The 17,963-nt window shown below is 34.0% G+C and overlaps 1 protein-coding gene across 1 annotated transcript in view; it reads left to right on the top strand.

The window, feature by feature from the left end:
* The window catches only part of MINDY3 (MINDY lysine 48 deubiquitinase 3), a 94,567-nt gene that overhangs the window by 8,706 nt on the left and 67,898 nt on the right, over window positions 1-17,963 (top strand). The window contains exons 2-8 of the mRNA XM_024750088.1: window positions 3,022-3,101; window positions 6,919-6,979; window positions 8,651-8,824; window positions 12,085-12,136; window positions 13,015-13,129; window positions 15,711-15,784; window positions 16,683-16,762. Of these exons, the coding sequence (XP_024605856.1) occupies window positions 3,022-3,101; window positions 6,919-6,979; window positions 8,651-8,824; window positions 12,085-12,136; window positions 13,015-13,129; window positions 15,711-15,784; window positions 16,683-16,762 (636 nt within the window). The remainder of the gene's footprint in view (window positions 1-3,021; window positions 3,102-6,918; window positions 6,980-8,650; window positions 8,825-12,084; window positions 12,137-13,014; window positions 13,130-15,710; window positions 15,785-16,682; window positions 16,763-17,963) is intronic.

The following is a 17,963-nucleotide window of genomic DNA, read 5'->3' as shown; positions in this document are numbered from 1 at the left end:
GGTCCTTGAACCAAGAGGACCTTACCTTAAGGTGAAGCCTTAAAGATAAGTCCGATTTTTTCAGAGAAAGTGTTAGCAAGTGTTTCATGCGGAGGGAACAACATGTTCAAAATGTAAGAAACCAGAGAGAAAATGGATATTTGAGGGCCTGGAAGAAGTTCAGCATGCCTAGAGCCTAAAGAAGGAGAGTGGCAAAGGATGAGGGAGGAGATATAGGCAGAAGCCGGACCATGCAAGACCATGTTGAGGAATTTGGATTCTGTCTGTGTCTGGAGTTCTCATCTGAGATCTATTGGGATTATCACCCATAATGGAAACCTTGTGAGTAGATGAGTTACACAGGGAGAATGCAAAGAAAAAAGATTCTAAAGCCAAGACCTGAGGAACATTAGCATTTAGAAGGAGTTGATCACCGCTCATACTGAGAAGAAACAGAAAAGGAAAATTTGGAACAAGATGTACCACTAGAGCCAAGGGCCAAAAGATCTTCAGAAGTCAGTGGTCAGCATTTCAGATGATTCTCTGGGAGATTCATCTGAAATAAGAAAGACTTGAGAAGTAGCCTGTCTGGTCATTGATGAATTTGGTGAGAATGAGTTTGGTGCAGTCACAGGTTGAAAGCCAAATTATTGTGGGTTTTGGGTAAATTAGGAGGTAAGGGAATTGAGGCAGTGCATGTAGACAAGTAGGTGGGCTTTGAGAGAGTGGTGTTTGGAGTTTTGGGTGGAAGGTGGTCCTTGTTTCTACGGTCAAATGATTTTTTAAATTAAGACTTTACTTTTTAGAACAATCTTAGGTTCACAGCAAAACTGTGGGCAAGATACAGAGATTTCCCACATACCTCCTGCTCCCTCAACATGCACAGCCCCCCACCCCACTGTCAGTGTCCCCCACCAGAGTAGTACGTTGGCTATTACAGTTTTGAACCTGCGTGGACTCGTCATTATCACCCAAAGTCCACAGTTTTCATTCTTGGTGTGGCACATCCTGTGGGTCGAGACAAATGTGTAATGGAATGTATCCATCATTATAAGAGCAGAGTATTTTCACTGTCCTAAAAATCCTCTGTGCCTTGTCTGTTCAACCCTTCACCCACTCCCCTCCTCTTGGCAGCCACTGATCTTTTTACTGTCTGCATAGTTTTGCCTTTTTCAGACTGTCGTATGGTTAGAATCATATGGTATGTAGCCTTTTCAGATTGGTTTCTTTCACTTAGTAATATGTAATTAAGTTTCCTCCATGTCTTTTCACAACTTGCAAGCTAATATTTTTTAAATGCTGAATAATATGTACTATTTATCCATTCACCTACTGAAGGACATCTTGGCTGCTTGCAAGTTTTGGCAATTAGGAATAAAGGTGCAGTAAACAACGTGTGTAGGTTTTTGTGTGTGGACATAAGTTTTCAACTCCTTTGGGTAAATACCAAGGACCTTTTGGTAGAATCTTGAAGAGAATTTTTTTTTGTTTTTAAATATGTGAGATACGTTTAAATACTGTTTGAGAGAGATTGAAGGGTAAAGAGAGAGGAAGTGGGATGGAATGGGAAGCTTCATACTGTTTCTTATCTGTCCTGCTATCTAGTGTCTCAAGCTAGAAACTTCAGTCAGTTCTAATTTCTTATGTCCCAAGCCTTTCCCCACTTGCACATATTCATCAAATATTAATTTTTACCTTGGAAATACTGTTTGGATATAGTGTCTTCCCTCCACACTTAAGTTTCTTTTATTAGTTTGGCACTGTATAGGTGTGTTGAAATGGTCTCTTCCCCATTCTGGTCCTTTAAAAAAGAAAAAAATACCAGTATGATTGTATTACTCCTTTAATTAGTACTTGTCATGGTGTGGCCCTTCCCAGTATTAACATCCTTTCAGCTCTCCCTCCTCCCCTTTCCCATCTCTCCCGTGTGCCTCCATATTGCCCTTTGGCTGCATTAACGTTCCCTCTGATCCATAAACTTGTCCTGCTCTTACGAAACCTCTTTCTTTTAATAAAGGTATTTTCTTTACCTGAAAGTCATTCTGCCACCCTTGCCTCTCTGATAAATTTCTGTTCAAGGTCAGCCTTGAAGTTAGCTGGTATGACTTGACTCAGATCAAGTCACTACTTTGTGTATCCTCAACACTTCATACTTCTGTTACAACATTCGTTTATCCCTTCATCTTAGTAATTATTTGTTCAGATGTCTGTCTTCACCTGGACTGTTGGCTTCTCCAGACTAGGGACTTTGTCGTTCAAGTCATTTATGTATCGTAGATGCTTGGTATAGTATCTCAGGGTCATTAAATGTTTGTTAAATAAATGACAGAATTATGACCATTAGTGAAATTTCACACATTCCTAGCATGTTGGAATTGGAAATGATCATTTTAAAGCTAAGTACACTGAGGCCTAGGGAGGTGAAATGATTTCCTGAAGCTTATACAGATAGTAACTCACTTCTCCTGACTTCCGGCCCCAAGCTCTCTGCAGTGTGCCGGTGCTCTCTGTGGGAACTTGTACTAGATACTCAGTCAGTGCTAGTTGGGTAGTGTTTAAATTAAGATAGAACCAATATGGCCACATGCACTGTGTATGATGTTCTTTAATTTTTAGCTTAGAGAATGTGACTCAAAGATTGAAACTAAAAACGATACTTTCTGAAAAGGGTCCTAAAATATCTGTTTAAATTCAGTATGTAGACTGTCTAATCTTCCTTTCAGTAAATTATTTAAAAATCAGATTTAGTGTCCTTTTACTAAAGGCCACACTTTATCTCTCTGGTCCACTTAGTGGGGTCCCTGGATGCAAAATTGTGTGTGTGTGTGTGTTTATGTGCATTTGGCAGGGAGCCTAGGTTCCATATCTTTTTTCAAAGAGCTCCTTTATCCTCCAAAAAGTTAAGAACCACTGCACTTGACTGACTTGAGGATATTTTGCTGTTGTGATAAGTGATCTTTCTCAAAGCAAAGTACATTAAAAATTCTTTTAGCTACTACTTGAATTACATTTTTAATCTTTGCTACTTGCTTTCATTTTTAGGGTTTGTGTTTAGTGAATCAGAGGGATCTGCATTAGAACAGTTTGAAGGTGGCCCCTGTGCTGTTATTGCACCCGTTCAGGTAACATAGACTGCTACTTTACCAACTCCTTAGAGGGACGTGCTCAAACGTTTCATGCTTTACTTTCTGTTTTCTAATACCTGTACTCTGTAATCATGAGGCATGATCAGTTACCTCTTAACTTTTGTTCTTGTAAATTGCTTTAAATATCCAAAATAAAAATGATTTCAGAACATGAGTAGGTTACACAGCAATAGCCATTTGGCCGTCTTTATTTTCAAGAAAACATAGTAGGTGTTCTCTGACTTTCAGAAAATTTGGAGTTAATGATCATGGCATCTTTCTTATACAGTGATCTGTTGAGTAATAACATTTTATGCCAAAGATAGTGACACCGTAGCAGTGGTACTATTTACATTTGTTCTATCTTTAAAAACGGTTTTTCTAAAAAGTTGAAGATGCATTAATATTTTCATGGCCTAAAACTTTATCAAATTTTAAAATAAGTTGACAGTATATACTGTTTTAGGCTCTAGCTTTGGTCTTTAAAATAAAATTAGTAGCAACCAATTTCAAACAATCCCCAAAATAAAAAAAAGATTTTTTCTTTGGGCAAAAGGTAGAGTGAATCTCAATGTATGTATTTGATTTTGAATCTTTATGTGTTGCATTGTTTGAAATTCAGAGGCTGATTTGCTATAAACCATTACGTTATTAAAATGGAGAATTGAATTTTCAGTTTGCTATAATATTTACAATGTCTAAACAGGAGTATAACTTTAGAACTGTTATAAAAGAAGCTTGAATTTATTGTTTGTTTTAATCAGCACATTTTGAAAATACATATTTAATGTGGTATTTATTATTCATTGGGCATAAAGAATGCATTCCTGAACTGTTAGCTGCAAAGTAAATTTGTCTCTCAAACCTTATACTCCATACACTTACATTATTAAATTTAAAATGTATTTTCTGAAGGAGAAAAAAAGTTTTCCTTTATGGTTCATTCTAAAATATATCCTTTGTAGGTCGTTGTTTTATTTCTTTGAAGAGTAAAGTTGATACATTTTTTTCATTAGCAGATTTACAAAAAAAATTTAAGAAAAACTTGAATGTTTGAGCTTTGCCTGGGGATTACAGAGTATAAAGAATAAAATTTAACTATAAATTAGTTATGAGGCTGTTATTTTGAGTAATGGAGACAGATTTTGGTTGCTAGTAGGAATCTTCCCTGAATTTGAAGATTACTTGTCCTGTTCATATGCATGTTAGATTATATTAACATAGACCCTCTTGGACCATAATAATAATACCCTTAGGGTCTTTATTGCAAGTCTTTGAATATAGTTAAATCAAAGTAAACCACAGCAGTTTCATGTTTATAAAATTTAGTATATTTCCAAAATGGTAGTTATTTTTACAAATGGGGTTGCTGTGTAACAAGGGTTAATTGTAATGTTCAAAACCGTGATGTATCTTTGAGGTAGTAATTTAGCTTCATAGTCATATAAATGTTTTCATTCATAGAAGAATTTTGTTTATATTAATATTTCAATGTAAAAGTCAAAACTAAATTACCAAGAGTGATGAAGGGAAATGTGCGAGTCCAGATACTAAAACTTTTTTAAACTATATAAACTAGAACATGACACTTTTGCTAGAAGAATAGGCATATTATGGAACCCGATAGATAATACAGTAGTGGACCACATTACATATAATAATTTACCAAGAACTAATCACATACCATGATAAGAAGGAATATAAATCAGTGGTGAAATAAAATGTTTACTAAGTGTCACTGATAGGACTGGTTGATAATTTGAGGGGAAAAACTGAATTTAGGTCATTTGTAGCATATACCAAGTTTATTCTTGATATAATACTTAATCACAGAAAGCTGAAAATAATGCATTACCAACTAAGATAAAAGATGAGTTCCAGGCTCAGAAAAAAATGTGAGGTAATATTAGCAATAAATCAGTGTCTTTCTTACACAGAGAGCTACAAATTGGTTAGAAAAACACTGAAACCTCAGAGGTGAAACGGGCAAGTGTATGCAATCATGACAGGTGGTATGATGCTGGACAACCAAAGAATCGAGATGTCCAACCTCGCTAGGAATCCAAGAAAGTACAAATAAAACTTTAACTAGATTCTATTGCTTACTCTTTCTAATCTTTAGATATAAAATAATTGGCAGTGCATATAAGGGTAGGGTGATGCTGGCATACTCAGATACCTCTATGTAGTACAAATTGGTACTTTGACCTAGGGAAGGAATTTTACGTTATAATTGGAACCATGATAATACAGATTCTTTGATGAGAATAATTGTACTTCTGTGGATCTTTCCTAAAGAAATAATCCTTAATATGGAAAAGGTTGTATTCAAGAAGAAGCTTTTTTTAGAGCAAGTCCAGATATATTTTATATATATTTATATATATATAAAACATATATTTTTATATATATTATATATTTTATAGTATAAAAAAATTGCAAACAACGTAATGCACAGTAATGTAGTTTAAACATGGACTAATGTTTAAATAAATTTTAATAGCTTGAATAGACATTTAGAGATTAAGAGTTAAAGTTATGAATTGTGTGGGAAAACAGAAAAGTGGAAAACAATCACGTACCCATTATGCTTCTCACTTAAAATAAAATTTAAAACAGGTATGAAAGGAAGACTGGAAGGAAGTATATCAAAATGCTAATGGTGGTTCTATTAGTGTTGAAATAATGGTTGTCCCACCTCACCATTCCAAAATTTTCAAGTGTAGTTATATTAGTTTTATGGCTTTTGTTATTGGGTGGGTGGGGGGAATCAGAAGCACTTGGTTGTAGTATTTGTAGATTTTATTTCAACGTGAATATTACAGAACGTTACTTATTTTTTTGTTAAAATACTTTGAATTGATTGCTTATTAGGTACCAGGTACTGTGCTAAGTGTATTAATAGTTTATCTCATATAATCCTCACCACAACCTTTTAAAGTTTGTGCTATTATTATTTTTAATTAGTAAAGTAATAATACCAGGATTCAAATCTAGGTCTGTCTGACTGACTATAAGCAGTCCTCTTATCTGAATACTACTGTTTTCAAACACCTGTGAGTAAGAATCACCATAGTAACCTCTTTTTTCTTGAATCTGCCCCCTAGAGATAAAATAGGTGGAGTGTCAGAATCTGCCTTTTAAATAAACAAGTCAGGTGACTAGGATGCAAATAGTCCTTGAGCTACACTTTGAGAAGGAAACACTGTTACACACTGAACTGTTATCTATCAAATCACCGATGTAACATAGTTGGCTCACTTAAGGAAAGGTTAGAAATGAGTTTGTTTTTTCTTTGGAATCTTAAAGCTTTATGAGTTAAACCAGGAAGTTAGGACTCCTCATAACAAAGTGATGACCCACACCTTGGTCATCTTGTGTCATAAATCAGAGCTAGGAGAGCAGAACCACTTTTGTATTTAGATTTCTTTTCCTCTAAGGAATCAAAGAGAAATATGGATTTTTTTCCTGGTCTAAAGGGCCTTCACTCTGTGAATGGAGCAGTAAATTTCTTTAACTTTCCAGTTATGTGGTTATTATTTTGAGTCAATTTTTCTCTTTGACAGAAAATATGTATTATAAAGGAGGAAGAATTGTATGGATGTAGAATCAAGCTTATAGTAGTATATTCTGAGTAAGTAATTATGCTCAGTTACTGTTGAACGTGAAGGGAAGCCATTTGAAATTTTTATAGCACTATTCAAAAGATCAGAAAGGAGGTGCAAATTAGTTTTATTTTCCATTTTAAAATAAAAGAATGATATAAGGTATGTTTATAATACATTCTAATAATTATTGCTTTAATTGTATAAAGGCATTTCTTTTGAAGAAGCTCCTGTTTTCTTCTGAGAAGTCTTCTTGGAGGGATTGCCAAGGTATGATAGCTGTCTTTTATCAACTTTTACTCCATCTTCTATTTTATAGAAGTTCAGTGTTCATTGGCAGTAATTTAGTTGAAATTATCTGTCTTAAAAAGTAAACTATCAGTGGGTTACTTTTTCGTGAGATTTACTTTTTAAATGTCTCAGAAAGTTTCATGGATGACTCCAAATTTTAAAACGTATATTTCCAAATTTGTCTTTCCTAAGAGGTATAAGACAGGATATTACACTAAGGGAAAAATCCTTTGGGGCATTTCCCTGAACTGTTAAATGATAGCATACTATAAGGATAGTCATTTATGTTTGTTTTGTCTTATTTAGCTTTGAGCAAAAAGTCAGAATTATCTTTGTATTCCTGCATCTTTTAGTATAACGCCTTACACAATTCAGATAATACCTCAAGTAATTCTGAATTAAATTGCAAATGAAGCTTTCATGGCTTCTGCAATATGATTAAATCGGAGAACTGTATGTGCTACCTGATAATAACAGACATTTGCATCCTGCTTGACAGTTTACAAAAATATTTCCTTCACTTGCACAGTTTTATGTGAACTCACAGTAACCGCTGAAAGAAGGTGGGATATATTATAATTGCAGTTTTGTATATAAGGGCAAAACAGCTTCCATTCCAAACCATGCAGGTAGACTCTACTAGTGGTTGTGAACTTGAGTTAAAAGTGTCACTGTCATGTATTTTTAATTAATAGCCAAAATGCAAAATAAATTTGAGGAGAGAAGAAACTATTCAAAAAATACTATTATTAACATGAAGATTTTATTAATAAAATTTATAATATTCCTTGCACAGAAATATATTCATATGGATAAAAAAATTATGTGGCATTGTCGTAAATGTCGTAAACGCTCTGGTGGCTAGAGGGTGAATGGCACAGTTCCTGTCTTTAAAGAACTTTTAATTAGGAGAGAGAGAAAGCTTGTTTCGGCATAAAATTTTACATAGGATGTGTATACGTCTTATCCCCTTTGTTTGAAAGTTTCAGAAAATGGTACTACTTCTGAAGATTAATACTTCTTGAAAGGGGGAGGGTGGCTAAGGTTCAGGAAGAAATTGTGCATTTGTGCTATTTTCTGTAAATGTCTAATGCTCAAATCGCTGCAATACAGTATCGGTGGTTTCTGTATTATGCAGCATAAGCGCTGTGGCCTCTGCTAATGTAACGGATGGTGGTATTGTGTGTGCTGACGGTGTGTTCTCTTATTATCCTTACCCCTGTGGGACTGGGAGATTAAAGACGTTAGAGTAATTCGGAAGTGGGGAAAAACAGAGGTCTCAGCAGGCCCATACGCTGGCCTGGTTCTACAGTAAAGGAATCCTCATGGCTGAAAGGCTCCATTTGCAGCCTAAGAAAGGGACGATCAGTATCAGGTTATTCCACGTAGCATATTCTTTCTCCTTATGTTTAATTCTGCATTTTCCAGGATTCTTTTTCTCATTAATGGAAATATTTAACAGAGGTGACATTTTAACCCTCAAGCACATTTTTCTGAACTGTAGTTTAAGATCAGTGGTTTATGGATTTTTCCTCCACTAAAAATGCTTGATTTTCACCATTAAATTAATGCATTCTTAATATTGTTATTTATGACAGGATTTTTTTCCCTACAGACAACCGTTATAACTTACCCTTTGGTTATTTTTAGAGGGAGAGCGGAAGGAACTCCTTTGTCACACCTTATGTGCTATTTTAGAAAGTGCTTGTTGCAGCGACTCTGGACCGTACTGCTTGGCTTCATGGTTAAGAGGAAAGACGGCTGAGGAGACTGCTGGTCTTCCTGGGAGTCCTGCACAGTCTAGTTGCCAAGTGGACCATTCTTGTAAGATACACTTCGATTTCCTGAAGTAATTTCTTGTATGTTTGTTTAAATAAAACTATTGAAAATTTTAAAGGAAAAAAGCTTTAAACGTTTTATAAGGTCTCTTTTTTAGCCTAAGCTTAATTCATGAGCTTTGTTAGTATTTTTCATTTCCCTTTTGATTATTTTAATTAACTAGAGGATGTTACATTGTTTATTTTTTCTTTCATTTTTGAAAAAACAGGAAATACATCTCTAAAAATAAACTTAGGTAAAATTTCTAGTTAACTTCTGCTTGATGACAATCACTTTTGAGCTTTGGAACTCTCGTTTAGAAAGCTTAAATAACATGTTTCTATATTCTTTCATTTCAAATACCTTAATGTTTTCTCTGGTATTGGGGAAAAAGGAGATTTTTTTTTTTTTTAACATTAGAAAATGTCTTAAATATCTTTAGTTGTTTCCTAAAGCAAAGAAGGGGACGTTTTTCTTCACTACATGTTGTTTCTTTTCCTCCTGAACTTTTTGGACATGGTTACTATGGATGAATTATTTTAAGATAGTTTTAATTATGAGTTTTAATTTTGCATTCATTTAAGTTTTTCATACTTTGAAGATTTCTCTTTAAGATAAATTAAATAACAGCTGTTCTCATTCGCAAGAATTCTATGGTCTTTAGTATTTGAAAATTCTTACATAGTTGACCTAAAAACTGCCAAAATGAGCTAGTAAAATGGAGACTTCTGATGGTACAGAAACTAGATAAAAAGAGTTGCTTTTCTGGTTTTCTTTGCAGGAATTAACTTGCCAGTAGGTTGCTTTTGATAATTGGTAGTTCCAGGTGCTTATATTGAATAAGTGACTTAATCTACCTGTGGTGCAATCCATTAACTGTCATCTCTGCGGAACTTGTTTTTAGAGAAACGAGACACCCAGTTTCTAGAAAGTAGATTTCAGTTGCTTGAGACGCACACCTGGCTTTCCTGGTGGGATTGTGAGGCACATTGCCTCCTTGAGCTGAACCATCTCTGTGATGCCAGCGCCTTCTCTCTCTCACCTTTGCAGTTACAGTGGCAGGTTCTACTAATAGTACATTTGCAAGGAAGAATTTTTAAAATTTAAACAGTTGAATGGCATTTCCTTTTCAGGCCTTTCAAACATAGCCTTTCAAAGAGAATTTAATATATTTTTAGAGTTGATAATGACAATTGAAGAAAACAAGTGGAAAGTATTCACAAGGTTGATAGTCAAAAAATGTGTCATTGACACTGGTTTTAAAATACTTTCCAGGTTTTACTGGCTTGCATGTAAGCATGGTTAAAAGCGTTGTTTAAGATACTAAAATTTTAATAGGAATAATTGAACTAGTTAGAAGTGGTTTTAAAGAATATGCGCTTAAAACTGGTCTGCGTATTAATTTGTAAGAAAATAGTAAGATCTTTTCTTGTAACATTTTTCATTAGTATCTTAGTATACTGTGTGCTCCCTGGGATGCGCTGTACATTTCTGTGTTGAGAGGTTACATAGCTTTAGGTTAAATGGCCTCATGATTCATTAACTTCGGCACTTCAGTAATTAATTTAGGTGGGCATATTATATTGAATTCCCCTCCAAAAAACATAGGTCAGTACTTTTCCAATTTACTTTGTCTCATTTTAAAAATGGACATGAAATGAAACTGTATTTTATATTCATTTTTAATGTGGTATAAATTTGAAAAGTTTTGGTAACTGAAAATTTGGAAATTCACCTTAGATGTTGACAATTAAATGAACTTATATTAAAAATTTTATTCCATATAACAATCTGTTTTACCTGTTCCTTCCTTTATTCCCAGCTCTGTTCTTTTTCTTGTGTTATATTTTTCCACCATCCTGCCTGCTAAGCTTTTTATTTTGCTTGCCTCTTTTCTCTAAATCACTATCTTGATGTCAACTTTCATGGTATATACCCAGGAAAATGATTCAGATAATCAGGCACTGCAGAACAATTACAGTTTGGCAAAGATTAGGTAGAATTTTTATTTTATCCTGAAATTTTAAACATGAACTGTTTTCCTCCTTGTCAGTATTACATTCTGTACAAACGTTAATTTCATTGGCTTGTGTGGTGTGTAGTTTTGGCTTTTGGTAATGCACACTCGTTTGCAGTAGTGAATATTCAGGTTCAATTTCAGTTTGTTTCCCACACACAAATCAAAAGATTATTTAAATTAATCCTTTTGGACTTTTAAAGATTTAAAAAAGTAATTTGAAACATTTGAAAATTAAAACTGGACTTTGGAAGGCTAGAATAATGTGACATTTTACATTGTAAATCAAAATTTTAATTTTGATTTCATAACGAATCAATTCAGTTCTCTAGTGAGAATTAATATTTGAAAGTACCAAGATTTACTGTATAAAATATATATGAAATTGTTCATTGTGATAAATGAGAGTAGGCATTTTGATCCGTGTAGGATATCTTTAAAGACTTCATCTTTGGGCAGCTGAGACTATCTGGGTTCGGATCTCAGCTCTGCTGTTTATTGCTTTGTGCTCTTGGGAGGATTCTTCTGTGGGCTTCAGGTTCCTCCTCTGTAAAATGGGGTAATAGGGTTGTTTGAGGATTAAATGAGGTTAAGGCCCGTAGAGCATTTAGAAAGGGGCCTGGCACTTAGAAAAGTGTTAAGTAAACTTTACCTTTGATTTCTTAAAAACTTATAATTGTACTGTATTAATAAACGTAATCTAAATAAGTTACTGAAAACTTCCCAACAGTTATACAAATAAATGCGGAAACAAACTTATAGCTGTCGTTGAACCTGTGTACTTTCAAAGTGCTCTGCCTTTTTATATACATCTGTTTAATAATTAAGCATCAAGCCTAAAGATTTTATATTATGTAGGAGGAAGGTTAGCTATGAGGATTTTACTTGGCGCTATGAATTGAAAGATTATTTAAAGCGCAGGACACATTACAACTATGTGTGAAGCTCTATGATTGTCAATAATTTCTCATATTTTAACGGTTTCAGCACAACTGAATTAAAAAAGAAATGTTTATTATTTAATCACCCTTCTCCATCCTCAGTATTAAATCCATTTTAGTTATAATCATGGTAACTAAGATGTTGAAATGTAAATTTATGTTACAGTAAAGTTGAAAATAAACTGAGAACTTTAAGGGAGTAAGGAAAGAGGGAAACTTAATTGCTTGAAAGTATTTACAGCCTGCTGTGTGTATCTTGTGTCATTTATTTGCCATGTGTAGTGCTGAAAAGTGTCTTTTATGTATAGCTGCCTTGGCTGTCGAAGAGCTTGGCTTTGAGCGATTTCATGCATTAATTCAGTAAGTAACGTTGGAACATTTAAAATACTTACCTTCTGGACACATTGCCATTTTAAGTCTGTTCGTACTGTGGAAAGGTAGTTAGATTTGTATGCTTGAGGATTAATTTGTTTTCCGATTTCAAAAAAAAATAATTTGTAAATGTGTACTTAAAATATTCTGATTCCCAAATTAACTATGGAAATATACCATTTCATAACATTAAAAGCTTTTTCATCATTATAATGAAAAAATCATTTTAGCTTAATGTTTCTGTCTGACTGAATATAAAGATTTCAAGTGTGATAAATATTTGCATTATTATTTATTGTTTGCCAAAATACGCTTTCTATAATTTTCATTAAAAGCGCCATATTTTCATCAGAGTATTTAAATTTTTTGTTATAAAATAAAAGGTAAGGGATAACTATGTTGATAGAATTACGGGTGGCGTTTGATTTGAAATATAACATTATGTTAACAGAAGCCACAAATGTACACCTTATCTTTGGTGTTCAGATATTTGTTAAATAATTTTCAGGCTTTAAAAAGTCAAGTTTTCTTTGTTCTTAACCGTATCCTAGAAGATGGCCACCTCATTCCTTAAATAACTGTATGATCATTGAAGAAGTTGTTGCCAGACAGTTCGCCTAAGAGATGAAGAGGTCCCTACTACGTAGGCATTCTATTTTAATGGTATCTATTATAGATAGTGACAGTTGTCAGCAGTAGCTTTTGCCTTTAATGGCTAAATTTGTATTTGAAAATTTGATGCTTACAAAAATCTCCTATTTGTATGTATGCATTTTAATGTAGAAGACAATTAAAAAATTTTCCTATTTATGAATGTAGTCAGTCTCATCATGTTGTTAATACTTAATTCTTTTCCCCCTCCCCAGAAAAAGATCATTCAGAAGTTTATCAGAATTAAAAGATGCTGTCTTGGACCAGTATTCAGTGTGGGGAAACAAATTTGGAGTATTGCTTTTTCTGTATTCTGTGTTACTGACAAAGGTTTGTTGAAGAAGATACTTCTTCCGTTTTTTATTAGTTTGAGTTTAGTATTTTTCCTGAGGTGAAGAGAAATTTTATTCTTCATGTTGTTTCTAAATCTCAGAATTAAAATCTCTTATGCTGATAATGAAGAATTGACTTCTCTTTCTTCACTCATCTGTTACTTAACCACTTTCCAGCTTTCACCCATGATCTTCTGGACTGCGGAGATTATCAGTAATGTTCTAATTATGAAGAACAGTCAGTTCTTTGGAATTTTATTTTCTTTAATATTAGCAGTTTCTGGCACTTGACCCCTTAACCCCTTCTGGAAGCTCTTTCTAAACCCCACTCCCTTCTTAACTTACCTGATACATCACTAGTTCTCTTTCTGTAATGCCTCATAATTGCATTTTTGCTTATAGCTTCATTTCCATCTTTTCCTGTTGTTTACCTCTTTTATTTTCTCAGCTTACCTTTATGTGGTTAATTCCAACACGAACACTTCCAGTCCTACCCTTTTCCCCAAATGCCAACCTCACATCTCTAGCAGCCTGTTAAGTCTCAGTTAGACTGCTAGATTTGCTGTATCTGAAATCAGACTTCATTCATTTGACAAATATTTATTGGGCATTGACTCTGTGCTAGGAACTAAACTTATAATATGGGATACAGTTTTTTTAAATCATTCCTCTTCAGTGTTGTAAACAAACAAAAAAAAGTGGGCACATTAACAGTTACTTCCATCATGGCAGTGTGTTTTGGTGTTATTTGTTTGTTGCATGCACAAAGCATGGTGGGAAATAGGTGAAGGGATGCCAAAGTTCATTTGGTGAGGTCAAGGGCAGACCTTGTATTGTAGGGATCATTTGATGGATGAGGAGAAGTTTTCTGGACGGAATTGCTGTGGGAAGATATTCCAAGCTGTAGGAACTGCAAGTATAAAGGCATACGATTATGCCTTTATAATTGGGGATATAACACACATTTGGGAAACTCTAAGTAGTTCAGTATTAGTGTAGCATAATATACCAGAAAGGCAATTGTGGAAGATGAGACTGGGCATTTACGTAGAAAAGACTCAGAATATGAAGATCCTTGTATACTGTGCAGAAATACTTAAGATTTCCTTTCATGTGGCCAAACTTAGAACAAAACAAAAATTGTGAACAATGGGGTAATGAGATCTTTTTGTTGATAAAAGATTCTTTAAATTGGTATCAGAGTTGTACTGGAGGGCGTTGGTGTGTGGAGTACAAGACTAGAGTCAGGAAAAAATGGAAAAGTAGTTACTGAAATAGGTGAACCTAAGCCAGAGCAGTGACCATGGAAAAGGAAAGGAGCATGTTTTAAACTTAGAAATTTCAACACATTTAGGAGAATATTTAAGAGAAAGAACTTAAAGTACTTGGTAGTTCATTAGCAGTTGGGGAATGGCAGTCATGGAGGTATCTAAGATGACTGGTTTCTTATGAGTTCATCGTGACCGTTCAGTATTCTCCCAATTTTTTATGCTCAAAAATTTTGATGCCTCCTCTGTCCCTTGTCCTTTACAGCCAATAAAACCATCATGTCTAGTTGTTCTCCTTGAGCTGGTCTTTAAAATAATGAGCCCTTTCTCCCCAGTGATTATGTCATTTGTTCGTATTATTCATCATGGCTGTATCATAGTCTGTTTTGTGTAGTTGTATACAAAGAAGGCCAGTGCAAGATCTCACACTTGTTTGTATCCTTCTGTAATATTTACACAATCATTACTATTTTGATTATTGATTATCATCTCTTTAATTCTTAGAAATGGCCTGTTATCAGATAGAACCAAAGGTTAAAGTTAGGTGAATAGCACAATGAATGGCAGTTTATCTTTGTCATTTTGGAATTGATGGAGTTAAAATGCCTAGCTCTTCTTGTACTTATCCAGTATCTAGACTTCAGGGATTTGGATGCTCTTTTGGGGGGTTAAAAATATCTGAAAATTGGCTTTCAGGAAAAATAGGAAGCTTCCTGCCCCCCTAGTCTACATTTCATTTTGTCAGTGCATGTTTGAATTACCAATATGTAAGAACACACAATCAGAAGCAAACCTTCCATCTTCTTATGTACCAGATATACCTTTTGTGTATTTAAATTCATATCTTTATTAGCATTCATGTGTGTATGTATTTAGTGCCAGTAAGTTTTTTTAATGATCTAAGAAAATACATCAGACGCCTTAGCAGGTATATTAGGTTTGAATACAGTTTCACCTGAAGTTAAGTGAGTGTTAACTTTCAGATACAATAATTTTCTCCTCCCTCCTCTTGAAGCTTAAACATTCTTTTTCTCTCTCTACCCCTTTAACCCACATACCAACACTGGATCTGTTACGTGTGTTCTTATGTACAGCCCACGGAAGAAAATAAAAGATTCTTAGACTGACTACTACTCACCATTATCATCTCAAATGCACCCCCCCATTTCAAATCTGGGTAATTCTTTGGGAGAAAAGTTAATTAAGTAATTGTGTTTTATTAATGTATAGTATAAATTGATCAGTTTTTAAACTACCATAATTTTCATTTTTAGTTTTTAAAATAAGCCAATGAATTCTTGGTTTCTTTAGGGCATTGAAAACATAAAAAATGAAATTGAAGATTCAAGTGAACCTTTGATAGATCCTGTGTATGGACATGGCAGGTAATTAACTAAAATCTATTATTTCCTCATAGGGACTTCGGTTTTTAGGGACTTGACCTAAGATAAAACACTACTGGGTCAGATAATTTTGTCCGTCAGTGCTAGCAGCATAAAGTCTATGAACTTGAGCAGTCTTATGCTTTATGCAGTGTTTGCTTTAGGTGTGAAGTGTTAATTTCCACTTTAGGTTTATGTGTGCATTGGATTTATTATAGGAAATATTTTGTTTTAAGATGACACTGGGGATATTTTAACAAATTCTGCTTAATATTCTGTTCCTGAAATTTTCTAATAGATGAAATTTACTCATTTCGACTTAGAAATAAGTATACCCTTATTTGTAAATGCTTTCCTGCTTGGGTGAAAAAAATTTTTTATTTATTTTTCTCTGAGAATACCCTCCCTCTCAAGCTCTTTATAGCTATTTCTAGTAAAATTAATAACACAGTGATCGATTGTTAACTCACTCTAAAACATAAGTCCTTTTCTTGAGATCTTTCTGCCTCAGAGGTTAAAATTCACATATCTTCCATCAAACACAAATTTTACAATTACATCTGTATTTTTTAAGGCGATTATAAATATTCAGTAAAGTGTTAGTCTAAGTATCATTTTTTTTCCATCCATTTAAATACGATGTCTTGGATAAAGTTGTTAAGTTTATATGCACATGTAGAACAATGGATACGATTGCGGTGATACAGCAAGTGACACATTTAGCAAGGTGGTTGTTCAGCAAAGTACATAAAATGAGAACTGTAAGGTTTCTCTCTAACTTGGTTTTCTAAACAATATAATTTAATGTAAAAAGTCATTATTTTATGCCTTACCTTAGGAATCATTTGTTTTGAAAATTAGTGTATTCATATTTTAATTACTTTTTAATTTTTATTAATAGCCAAAGTTTAATTAACCTCCTTCTAACGGGACACGCAGTTTCTAACGTATGGGACGGTGATAGAGAATGCTCAGGAATGAGTAAGTATGTTCTTCATTGTGTTTATCTCGTTTATGATTAATATTTCACTAGAATACAGTTGATGGTTAATTAATCTGTTTAGTGGCTCTGCATTACTTAGAGGTTAAGATAAATGCTTTGTTATAGGAGAATCCCTTACAGTTTTCAAGGTGCTGTAACGTGAAGAGCATAGACTTTGGAGGCAGACAAACTTGGGTTCAAATCCCAAGTGTATGACTTGAGTCAAGTTACTTCTCAAGCCTTTAGTTTTCTCTAGTATAAAACTAGGATTGTAGGACTTCTTTAGAAAAAGTAATAAATAGTCCTCTTAGTATACGTAAAGTTAGTACATATTTATCCAGTGGTATCTGTGAGTCTGGAACACTGTTGCATTTTGCTTGAAATTGAGAATTACAAGTATTGTGATTTGAAATATTTGCTTTAAGAGACTAGTGGGTTTTTTCCTGTATTACTTTTAATGTTCGTAATTTCCTTTAAAATGTGGGGCACATTTAAGGTTATCCGAGCATTTTAAACCACCATCGCCTCCATTTCTGACCTTCATCATTTCTTGCCTGTAGCCTCATGTTGTTGCCAGGGATGTTGGCATGAAACCCCTTTGGCCAGGCCATCCAGTAGGCAGGGCTGACACACAGCCCCGAAGAGATTCCCTTTGGTTTGTTCTTACTCAGTCACCCTGCTTTCATTTCTACTGAGTAACTGCCGTGTACCTCCTCTTGAAGTATGTGGTACAGAACAGAAAGCATCATGGCTCCTATGGTTCACAGGGAAATTTATTTTTTCTTCTATAGTTAGATAAAACTGTCACCAAATGACAGAAGCAAAGATTATGATTGAGAAAATAATAGTTACTGCTTTTTGCTCCCATTTAAATGAGTGAATCTTGATCTTAAATTTGAAGTTCTCTCAAATTTTAGAAAGACTCATAGTTAACAGAAACATGAAAGAATACAATATTATGGGGAAAAAAATCTGTAAAAATTAATGAATTTCAAAATTAAAAAGCACCTTAACACAATCCAGCCCTTCATTTTACTGTTTAAGAAATTTAAGAGCTACCCTTCCTTCCTACGTTAGATAATATATGCAAAATTATCTGAGTGATGAGGTTAGGATGAGAACCTAATTTAGGTGATTTCTGGTAAAATTCACTGACAGAAAAAGTAGCCAGGTTATCTTGCTCTATTTTTTTTTTTTTTT

This window comes from Neophocaena asiaeorientalis, unplaced genomic scaffold, assembly GCF_003031525.2.
Source record: "Neophocaena asiaeorientalis asiaeorientalis breed wild unplaced genomic scaffold, Neophocaena_asiaeorientalis_V1.1 scaffold4, whole genome shotgun sequence".
NCBI lineage: Eukaryota > Metazoa > Chordata > Mammalia > Artiodactyla > Phocoenidae > Neophocaena > Neophocaena asiaeorientalis.
The sequence above is the reverse complement of the archived record's forward strand: the minus strand, read 5'-3'. Positions and strand labels throughout refer to the sequence as shown.